Source organism: Psammomys obesus, unplaced genomic scaffold (assembly GCF_907164565.1).
Source record: "Psammomys obesus unplaced genomic scaffold, mPsaObe1.curated_primary_1811, whole genome shotgun sequence".
NCBI lineage: Eukaryota > Metazoa > Chordata > Mammalia > Rodentia > Muridae > Psammomys > Psammomys obesus.
This window is the reverse complement of record NW_026594428.1, coordinates 14,388,072-14,400,082: the sequence shown is the minus strand read 5'-3', so window position 1 is coordinate 14,400,082 and position 12,011 is coordinate 14,388,072. Positions and strand designations below refer to the sequence as shown.

The following is a 12,011-nucleotide window of genomic DNA, read 5'->3' as shown; positions in this document are numbered from 1 at the left end:
ACATCCTGATTTCAACTGAGAAAAGGCATATGAGCTCAGTAAAGTCCAAAAGTACCATCAGCCATGATCAGAAGTACAAAAGCAAACGCTTGCTTCCTAAGCCACTAAGTTCTGCGGTGGCTTTTGTTTCTCTTTTTCTATTTTGTTATTTTGAGACCAAGTCTCATGAAGTCCAGGCTGGGCTCAGACTCACTCCATAGTGAGGATGTTATTGGCCTTCTGTTCCCTACCCCTATCCCCACGTCTACCTCTGAAGTGCTAGGATTACAGGTGTGCAGCACCGCATCTGGAGCTTAGATTCAGAGCTTTGGGCATGCTTGGCAAACATTCCACCAACTGAGGAACATCCCCTGTCCCTGTGGTGGGTTTTCAAGCAATAAATGAAACTGCTTATTCCTAATACCCTGACTGCTGTGGCTTCCCATATGGAACCCAGTCACCCTTCCAAGGGCTAGCCTGTGAATAAATGGGAAGCCTGACGAGACAAGACACACAGACAGAGCCAATCTAGAAATTACTATTTAGTTAGCCATGGTAGGAGCCTGTGTTTGTTCAGTTCCCCTGCTGGTTTCCTCTGCTCCTACAGAACATGAAGCTGGTTCCCACTGGGAACAAACATACAGACAGCTAAATCCACAGCCATACTTCCTCCGTCTAGATGAACAAGGAAATCAGAAAGATTCACCATGCCCTTTTAGGCTCAACCAAAACTAACTACAGTATCAGATCAGTGACCTGTTCTTATTCAGGCTGGATGTTTCCTGTACCAAGACTGCCAGGCTTAATTCAAGTATGGTGGTGGCAAGCTCTGTCTCTGCAGTTTTTAATAAGTGGAGTTTATGGCGAGTCCAAAGAAGTCATGGCTATGATTAAAATCCAAAAGGGATGCTAAATGGAAGCCACCCAACAAATATGTTCAAAGTTCCTGCAATTCTAGCTAGAGCCAGGCTGTGGGTGTGCATGGAGCCGACAGGAACTTCACAGATACGGACTCTTCTGGATTTAAAGCCTGCCAAATCTGACACAGTTCCAGCTGTCTACTCATTTGCTCTATGGCATGAGGCCTGCGATGGTTGGCCACAGAAGAAGAACCAGAGCCATCTTTTCCTGATAAACTCCACCAAGCTTTCCCGGGGAAGAGCCTGTATGGTTGGTGGAATCTGCTCCAGCTATGTCTGGAAATGTACACTCATGTGCAGAATTGTTAGGGATGACAGACTGCCTCACTCTCCAGTGGTGAAAAAGAAAAGAAAATCAGAAAACAACGAGCATGAAACACAAGGAAGAGGATGTTAGCAACTGTACATACAATGAGAAGACACAACAGGTTTTTTTTTTTTTCTCTTTCTGTGACAAGAACAGTTAATAACAGATGATGCTACAAGAGCATATCGTGACCACAGTCTTGTAGTCACTAATTGGTGCACAGAGATGACATCAGGTTGATGAATCTAAGGTGCTATATCTGTAGCCAATTTCTCATATATGGACATGGTTAAACTTGAAGGCCCTCCTACTGGAGATGATCCCCAGGGTCATTAGTACCAGTCCTTTGAAGAGTGGCATGTTCAAGGTCATTTAGCTAAAGTTCACATTGGTTGTTAGAGGGTTCTGCAGTTTCCGGAAACATCACCAAATGGTACACAATATTCAAAACCAAACCAAAACAAACAAAACCCCACAAAACTTTAAAGACCTGACCAAACTAGGCAGAGTTTACACTACAGACAACACAGACTTAATGAAACACACACGATTTTTCTAAATGTCAAGTAAGATTTTTGGAGACGATGAGGTTTAAAAGATGTGTGTTAGGAACAGTGACCTCTACTGCTTACAGTTATATTTAACACACATGAACACTAGAATAAATCTGCCTTATTCACTATGGATAGCCTTGAGGCATCACAAAGCTGCCTGACAGGGTACAGACATATGGGGTCAGGCAGCCCATCATAACACTTCCCTGTACTGCTTTCCCCGTGTCTCCCACCCCCTCCCTCCCCCTCCCTGACTCCTTGCCATGTATCCAGAATATCTCTTTTTAGGCTCAGGCTCTAAGCTCCTCTACTTGGTTATGTGACTCTCACTCCAGCACCTGGCAGCCATCTCACACCTGTTATCTTCAGGTCTAGCATCATTTTCGCCATGTTTCCTCTGTGTTATAAATACGTGGCTAGGCCCACCTTGCCTTCATTTTCTTCTCACATGCTTGTCCTTTGTTTTATTGCTACCAGACCCTAAGCTATCTCAGCTCTGTGGCGGAAGAGGCCCCCTGCATTGCCTTTGGTTTACTCCGTCATCTTTCAAAGCTTTCACTGGCAGAAATCAGCTTATGCCAGGGCTGATACAAATCACACACACACACACACACACACACACACACTTTCCCATCAGCTACATGTGCTTAGGAGAGGTGTGCAGCGAGCCATTGTGTCTTTTGTACATTTCACTTGTAGTTACCTTAAATTCTAGAACGCCAGCATAATCTGCTCGGTACACATTCTGCTGAGCACTGACAGGTGGAGACTGAGTCATTTTGAAGTGAAACAATGGTAATTCTAACTCTCATTCTTATATAGTCTCAGAAAGGATAAGTTATTGAATAGGATCCCACCATACAAAGAGGAAGACAGCAGTTATATAAACGATGCATTTTGCACAGGTAAAATGACCTACATCCATTCTTAACATTACCATATAAGAAAACAGATGAACTCTGCCAGTGAGAACGTTCATTAAATGCAAGAATGGCCTCATACTGGGGACAGCAATATCTTAAAGATAAAACCAACAGGTGAAATAAAGAGCAAAGACAAAAGGAACCACAAAAAATTGTTTTTCTGGAAAAAAAGCAGAAAATATGTAGTACTGCTAAAACTGTGAGTCAAATGCTAGACAGAGACAGTAGACATTAATAGACAAGAAAAGTGACTACTAGGAACTTAGATACAGACAAGCAGGCAGACAGACAGACAGACACACACACACACACACGCAGACATGCATGCATGCATGCACACACACACATAACACATACACAAACATACATACTTTTGTAGCACTAGGGAATGAACTCAGGGCTACACAAGGCAAATGCTCTTCCACTGGGCTAAACCCCAGCTTTAGCAAAATGTTAGCGAACAGGCTCAAATTCTTGACTCCATTTTATATAGAAGATGAAAATCACAGAAAAGGTTATATTCTAATACATTCATCCCTTCAGAGGCAGTCAGTAAGAGCTTCCAGTCCCAACCCTGAAAAAAAAAAAAGGATCCGTCCTGCTGGGTGCTCTTGGGTGTCTTTATAAATGCCATGAAAAGCTAGAGAAAGGGCTGGGAAGATGGTTCAGAGCCTGCTTCTGTTGGACACCAACTGGCATCCTGCTTCACAGACCCTGACTGGGGTCCCTAGTAACAGGTAAAAAGCTGTGTGGCAGTGTACCTCCACACCCTTGCTGCCTCGGAGGACAGTCAAAAAGATCGTTGGAGACTGCTGGCCGGCCAGATTAGGCAGATTGGTGAGTCAAGGTTCAGTGCGTGCTCCTGCCTCAAAACAAACAGTGTCAGGGGAACTAAAGAGGACACCTCATGTTAACCTCTGGCTCCATGTACCCTCATGCACAGGCCCTGGCACAGATGACCAGGGAGGCACAAGATGGCACCGTGGCTTCCTAATTTAAGAGCTGTTGCCTATCTGAGGGTCTCACATCTGTATCAGTTTACTGGTCACAGGCCTACCTAGGAGCCGACTGTTGCAGGCCTCACTAAGAGGTGAAACGGGCTTTCAGTGTCCACTACAAGTGCAGCGTACCCAAAGTAGAAAATTCCCTGTAGAGAAATGTTCGCTGATGCAAGAAAACAGTAGGAGGTAGGGGAGGCTAGGTGTGTATGTGGGGGGAGCTGTGGTCCAGAATGCGGGGTACAAGGCCGGCATGAGCTTACGGACTCCTGAACAGAGTGAGGGAACAAGGTGTACAAAGAAGCCTGATGCACAAGAGCAGGACGGGAGAGCTCGACAGCCGGTGGCTAGAGAAGCAGCAGAGGGAAGCCCTGAGAGTCTAGATTCAGGCACGCAATGTCAGCTGCTGTGATTACAACTGCTGCACCCCCACTCGTTAAGGAGTAGACATAGTAGCTGTTAAAACAGGCCAGGTGTAATAAAATACTTATCTAGCGTAAGTGGGATAACAGCGCCTTCTATTTGAATTTAAGATCTTATCATTTTAAAATTTTCATTTTTTAAAGATTTACTTTGTTTTGTATACAACATTGTGGCTAAATGTGTGCCTGCAGGCCAGAAGGGGACACTGGATCCATTATTGATGGTTGTGAGCCACCAGTTGGTTGCTGGGAATTGAAGCCAGTGCTCTTAACTTCTAAACCATCTATCTCTCCAGCCCCTTAAAATGGAAAACAAAACAAAACAAAACAAAACAATGGGCTGGGGCTTTATCTCAGTCAGTAGAAAGCTCGCCCTTTCTACTTGTGCTTGTAGCCCTGTAGTCAAGCCCTATTGATGCCTAAAGGGTTATGGTGGTAAACGCCTGTAATAACAGGGTAAGAAGGAGAATCAGAAGTTCAAGGTCAATCTCAGCTATAGAACTTGTCTGAGGTGCCTTGGATTCATAAGATCTTCTCTCAAAAATACAATCCAATACAACACAGTACAGCATAGTACAGAACAATACAATATGACAGCAAATCTTAGATTTAGCATCTTCCTATGACTGCCAATAACAGTCTGCTCAGCTTTTCTCTTTCCTGGTAATTGACAGGCAGTCGTGAGCTATCATCTGAAAGTCTCACCCAACCATGGCTAAAACAGGGGAAGTTGGATTTATTTAGGGTACAAATAAAAAGACTAATAGCAAAAGGGAATTAATTTACCCATCTAGACAAGACTCTTATTTTTACAGTGGATGACATTTTTTCAGTACATATGCCTTCTTTGGAAGTGACTCAGATCAAATGCAGGAGCAGAAAGTTTTTCCTCCACCACTCACCGCCAGGGTGTAAGTGGATAGAAAGAAAAGCCCTGCCCTTTCCCGAGTGCTTAAGCACAGATGAAAGGGTGGATATCAGCGCCCTGAGGAACACAGCATTGGCACACCGCCTTTCCTCTGCCCTGCTCTTAGAACAAGATCCTTGCTGCATTAGAAAGGAACACCATGGAGGCCTTTTCCCTATTTGCTTTCTGAGTCACAATTACATGGGTAAACACTACTAAGTGGCTTGGGTTAATCCTCTGGCTCCTTTACTTTGTGACATTCATGCTCCTCATACAACCAGCAGCCATCACGATGGGCTTATGAAGCAGCACTCCCAGCCCTGTAGGCAGCGGGCTTTAGCAGATGCGCCCTGCAGCTTTTTGACATCAGGTAGAACAGACAAAGCTGTTTTAAAGCCGGGATATTCTGAAAACACACCCTGTGGGGCTGCAGGACCACCAAAGAGGGAGCCTCGGAAGCTCCTCCCTGATTCAACATGCTTTTCCTGGGTCTTCAGGAACCCATAAACAGCCACTAGAGCCGGAATCTGGCTTTCTTGTTTCAGGAATGGATTTGCCAAGGGTATTTAGTCATGCTTTTGAATAAAAGAGCATACAGGAGCCCTGGGAGCAAATTAACTTCAAGGAAACAATGTGTCATTGATTGGTTCTCAATACTGATAAGGATGAATTCAGAATAACAGCCACCATACTTTTATTCTCCAATTGCTATAATATGGGCATGTCTGCTACTTTGTGTACCTCCTGGAATGTTTTTTAGGTACAGTCACTTACTGATGAAACCACTCACTCTCTGACTTTGGGAATCATAGGCAAAAAAACTATAGCTTTCTAGAAAAAAAAATTTTTTTAAAAATTTACTGATCCAGGAGCACAAACTCCTTCTATCTGAAATTTTCATAAGAAAGGTTTAATAATTACTAAAGAAGCCACTTGGCCTGTGACTATATTTAAAGCAACTGAGAAGAACATGAAATGACCAAAATGAAATGCTTAGTGATGGCAGGAGCCTTACCTATCAAGGTGTGGAAGACGGCGGCAACAGCACCGGCCACCACCATGCACAGGACGGCTTTGGTCCTGTCCCTCTTGCTGTTCACAAACACCAAGCCCACGTTTTTGAAGTCACTCATGGGCCCCGTGAAGAACTTCATCAGTGAATACGCCAGCCCATAGCTGGCCAGCATCTCCACTGCATCCTCCTTGACTGCAGCGATGCCCCGGTTCAAGGCCTGCAAGGAAGAGAAGGACCAAAAACAGCATGAGACTTGGCGCCACCTCTCTGCGGAGTCCCACCTCCAATATCGAACTCGGTAGATGTGTCTTCCAGGGAAAAACAATAAGCAGTGTGTAGGGTGAATCTACCCTGTAGAAAATACTAGTCTGTCTGTCTTTCTTCCTTTCCTCTCCTTCCTTTCTTTCTTTCTTTCTTTCTTTCTTTCTTTCTTTCTTTCTTTCTTTCTTTCTTTCTTTCTCTCTCTCTTTCTTTCTCTCTCTCTTTCCTTCTTTCGCCTTTTGTCCACATTAGCTTCAGTCTGAGTACCTTTTTGGAAGGCAATACTTACCCTTTGGGGAAAGTAATAAACCCAACAAGTATTTGTTAGCATCAAAAGATAGTTCTAAGAAGTATTATTTAGAAGCTGATGTTCTAACACTCCTAGCCTGGCGTGGTAATTCATGCCTGCAACCTCGACACAGCGTAGGTTCTCAGGTTCTAGCTCAGGATGGATTACTTTACTCCCACTCACCTCCCCACCTTCACCTGACCCCTTTCTCTGATCCACTTTCTCCTGAGACAGTCCCCATTCTGCTTTCGTGTTACATGCATGTGTATGTATTTAATCCAGATCCACATAAGAGAAGCAGGCAATATGTTGTCCTTCTCTCCATTACCGTCTCTTGCTCCCTTTAGGCCCTTTTTCCTTTCACACAGCAGTTATACATTATTATTTACTTTTTACAACAGACTTTATTGTTAGAGAAGTTTTAAGTTCTTGGAAAAAGTGAGTGAAAATGACAGAGTTCTCTTTTATCTCCTCCCACAACAAACACACTGCCTCCCCAATTATCAGCACCATGGCCCAGAGTGGAACTCTGGCTGGAAGTGATCAACTAGAGCAACACACTGCCATTACTCATATGTAGTCAACAGGAGGGCTCATTCTTTGTGTCCTATATCCCAGGAGTTTTTACTAACATCTAACGATGTGTACTCGCCATCATAGAATCATCTTTGGAATAATGACACCCTACAGCCTTTACCTGTTGCGTTCCCTCTTCTACCAGACACACAGCCCCGTCATAAAAGCTTTGCTACTCTGCTAACTCAAAGCGCAGGTCCATTTCCCTGCCTGCCCCATTTCTACTGAGCACATAGTGGCTCATAATCTTCTCCATAAACAGTTGCGGCACAGCCTAAGTGCCACTTTGTAACACTCCTTAAAGATGACACGCAGAACATTAAGTGAACCAATGAGCTTGAGAAAGAAGAAAAGTTGGACCTAACAACCAAACCCACGATGGCTCTCCAAACATAAACTACTTAAGAACCATTAAACTTCCACAAAGCAAACTCATTCTACATTTCCCTGGCTCTCAGGTTGTCAATCATAAAGCATGTTACTTAGTTCATGTAGCACTAGGCAGGGACGAAACCCTTCCAATTTTAAGTGAATGCCAACAGCTTGTAAGCTATATTCAGACTACAGACGTGCTATGTTTTGTGTGTGTGTGTGTGTGTGTGCGTGTGTGTGTGTGTGTGTGTATGCACACACAACCTGAGGCATCTCGTGGGTCTCTAATATAACACACTGTCTGTCTGGGCTTGCCAGGAGGGCAGAAGAAATAAGCAAACTCAGGGGCTTCAATTCCTTATGACACTCCGTCGTCTTTACTAGAGACACTGCTGAATCCCACGGCTGAGTCCGTGCACTTTCAGAGCACGGCATTCGGGCAGGGAGCTTCTGGGAGGCAGGGGTGCACTTGCAGGGAAATACCACCACAGAAAAACAATTTTAGAAAAGCCTGGAATAAACACGTATGACAGCTGTAGGAATTCATTCTTTTGCTGACAAAGTTGGAACTATAAAATTAGTTTTTGACAACCTTTTTTTTTTATTTTATTTTTTTCTTATCAGTTACATTTTATTAACTCTGTATCCCAGCCGTGTCCCGATCCCTCATTCCCTCCCAGCCCCTCCCTCCCTCCCTCATCTCCACCGTGCCCCTTGCCAAGTCCACTGATAGGGGGGACCTCCTCCCCATTCATCTGATCCTGTTTTATCAGGTATCTTCAGGACTGGCTGCAAAGCTCTCCTCTGTGGCCTAACAGGACTGCTCCTCCCTTGGGGGTGGGGAGGCCAAAGAGCCAGTCATTGAGTTCCTGTCAGAAATAGTCCTTGTTCCCCTCACTATGGGAAACCAATTGGTTACTGAGCTACCACAGGCTACATCTGAGCAGAGGTTCTAGGTTATATCCATAATGGTTCTTGGTTGAATGTCAGTCTCAGAAAAGACCCTGTGCCCAGATATATTTGGTCCTTGTGGAGCTCCTATCCTTTCCTCATCAGACTAACTTCCCTTCTTTCTTATGATTCCCTGTACTCTGCCAAAGGTTTGGTCATGAGTCTTTGCTTTGAAAACACTGCTAGTTAGTCTTTCAAATGTGCTCAGTAGACTCCTGTCATATGTTCAATGCATATCCCATCTGTCTTTCTAAATGAGGATTGATTATCTCATCCCATGTCCGCTTTCTTGATTATCTTTTTTAGGTGTACAGATTTCATTATGTTTATCATATCTTATAGGTCTATATAAGTGAGTATATACCGTGTTTGTCTTTCTCCTTCTGGGATATTTCACTCAGGATGATCTTTTCTAGATCCCACTATTTGCCTGCAAATTTCATGATTTCCTCTTTTTTGATTGCTGAGTAGTATTCCATTGTGTAAAAATACCACAATTTCTGTACCCATTCCTCCGTTGATGGACATCTGGGTTGTTTCCAGGTTCTGGCTATTACAAATAAAGCTGCTATAAACATGGTTGAGCAAATATTCCTTTTGTGTACTTGAGCAAACTTTGGGTATATACCTAGCAGTGGTATAGCTGGGTCTTGAGGAAGCACTACTCCTAATTGTCTTAGAAGGCGCCAGATAGATTTCCAGAGTGGTTGTACCAGTTTACATTCCCATCAGCAGTGGAGGAGGGTTCCCCTTTCTCCACAACCTCTCCAGCATGTGTTGTCCTTTGAGTTTTTCATCTTGGCCATTCTGATGGGTGTAAGGTGATATCTCAGGGTCGTTTTGATTTGCATTTCCCTGATGGCTAATGAGGATGAGCATTTCTTTAAGTGTTTCTCTGCCATTCCATATTCCTCTGTCGAGAATTCTCTGTTTAGCTCTGTTCCCCATTTTTTAATTGGATTACTTGGTTTGCTGCTTTTCAGCTTCTTTAGTTCTTTGTATATACTCGATATTAGTCCCCTGTTAGATAAAGGGTTAGTGAAGATTCTTTCCCAATCTGTAGGCAGTTGTTTTGTTTTGATGACAGTGTTCTTTGCTTTACAGAAGCTTTTCAGTTTCATGAGGTCCCATTTATTGATTGTTGCTCTTAGAGCCTGTGCTGTTGGTGTTCTGTTCAGGAAGTTGTCTCCTGTGCCAATGAGTTCTAGGCTGTTCCCCACTTTTTCTTCTAACAGATTTAGAGTATCTGGTTTTATGTTGAGGTCTTTGATCCACTTGGACCTTAGTTTTGTGCTGGGTGATAAATATAGATCTATTTTCATTTTTCTGCATGTGGACATCCAGTTGGACCAGCACCATTTGTTGAAGATGCTATCTTTTTTCCATTGAATGGTTTTGGCTTCTTTGTCAAAAATCAAGTATTCATAGGTGTGTGGGTTTATTTCTGGGTCTTCTATGTGGTTCCATTGATCCTCCTTTCTGTTTCTATGCCAATACCATGCAGTTTTTATTACTATTGCTCTGTAGTTCAACTTGAGATCGGGGATGGAGATACCTCCAGATGATCTGTTGTTGTACAGGATTGTTTTGGAGATTCTGGGTTTTTTGTTAATCCATATGAAGCTGAGAATCTTTTTTTCAAGGTCTGTAAAGAATTGAGTTGGTATTTTGATGGGAATTGCATTGAATCTGTAGATTGCTTTTGGCAGGATGGCCATTTTCACAATGTTAATCCTACCAATCCATGAGCACGGGAGATCTTTCCATCTTCTGAGATCTTCTTCAATTTCTTTCTTCAGAGACTTGAAGTTTTTCTCAAACAGCTCTTTCACTTGCTTGGTTAGAGTCACCCCAAGTACTTTATGTTATTAGTGGCTATTGTGAAGGGTGTTGTTTCCCTAATTTCTTTCTCGGCCCTTTTGTCTTTGGTATACAGGAGGGCTTCTGATTTTTTTGAGTTGATTTTGTATCCTGCCACTTTGCTGAAGGTGTTTATCAGCTGGAGGAGTTCTCTGGTTGAATTTTTGGGGTCGCTCATATATACTATCATATCATCTGCGAATAGTGACACTTTGACCTTTTCCTTTCCGATTTGTATCCCCTTGATCTCCTTTAGTTGTCTTATTGCTCTGGCTAGGACTTCAAGTACAATGTGGAAGAGGTAGGGAGAGAGTGGGCAGCCTTGTTTTGTCCCTGATTTCAGTGGGATTGATTTAAGTTTCTCTCCATTGAGTTTGATGGACAAACTTTTTTCAATTATATTTCAAAGTTGTTTCTTTTTTTTCTGTAATAACTTGAACTTTTCTACAAGAACCTTCTTAGTGTTTGCAGAGCAGTGGTGACTTTTTTTTGTTTTTGTTTTGTTCTTTTTTTAAAGAAGCAAACTTTTCCTTCTGTCAATGTGGATCAAATACTTTAACATCATAGGGCGAACTGAAAACCAAGGAACTCCCTGGAAATGAATCCTGTGTTTGATAAGGATCTTGCTCTGCTTCAAAGCTTACCAACTTGCTCTCCTACTGAGTTCATCCTCTGCGAACCTGGGATGGAGGTGGGTGGTCCCATCATGTTCCATGGATCCCCAGGTGCTACAAAGCTAAGCACTGATAGGCATGGGCTATGAAGATGAGATCCCTGCTTCCGGGTGGGTTGCTCTGGTACAGTTCCCCGTGGGACCTTGAAATAGACTCCAGCAGACACAGGTCCTTACTTCTCGTCCCCAGCACCCTATCCTGCTTGCTCCACTCTCTTCAAAAGCGCTTGCTCAGTATTCACAACGGACAAGAAATCTATTTAGCTCGGGTCTTACTCCTCTAAAAGCCAGCTCAGAACAGATTTTAAACAGGTTCTTAACCTCCCAGAACCTGGATAAGCCATAGGGCCAACATCACACCACAGAGCCCCTTCTCAGACTCTCAGAACTTGTCTAGCTGAAACCCTCCCCATTTTTCCTCAAATCTATGATTTTAAATTTTAAAGGTCCTTTTTTTTCTAAAATATATATGTGTGTATGTATACATGATAGGGCATGTATGTGAAGACTAGAGGGCAGCTTACAGGAATGAGGTCTCTCCTTTCACCACATAGGGTCCAGGGACTGAACTCAAGTTTTCAGGCTTGGTGGAAAACACCCTGCTGAGCCTTCTACCAGCCAGTGAACCATTTGCTTCTAGTGCATTAAAGTGTGTTAAAACTTAAATGACGCTATTAGCACAAGCTTCAGATACACTTCGCAGCATACCTATATTATGTAGGAGCGACTGTTTTCATGTTTCCTTGACAAACCTTTTTTTGTTATTGTTGTGAAAAACCAAACAACAACCACAACAATCCATCACCTTTGGCTGTCCTTTCTATTTCCACCAACAGTTCCCCATTTGAGTTTTGACCTAGAGCTGAGGTAAGTGGGAAGAAAGTCAATGCGAGCAACAGCTGCTGGCAAGGCTGAGGAGCTTCGTTGGGCCCAACAGTTACAGCACTTTAGGAAAGAGCATTCACACCCTCAGACTTCAGCCGGAATCTGTTTCTATCTTTCAA

At 43.3% G+C, this 12,011-nt stretch overlaps 1 protein-coding gene across 1 annotated transcript in view; it reads right to left on the bottom strand.

Moving 5' to 3' along the window:
- The window catches only part of Ankh (ANKH inorganic pyrophosphate transport regulator), a 138,715-nt gene that overhangs the window by 49,988 nt on the left and 76,716 nt on the right, over positions 1-12,011 (bottom strand). Inside the window, exon 2 of the mRNA XM_055618989.1 lies at positions 6,026-6,242. Within this exon, the coding sequence (XP_055474964.1) occupies positions 6,026-6,242 (217 nt within the window). The remainder of the gene's footprint in view (positions 1-6,025; positions 6,243-12,011) is intronic.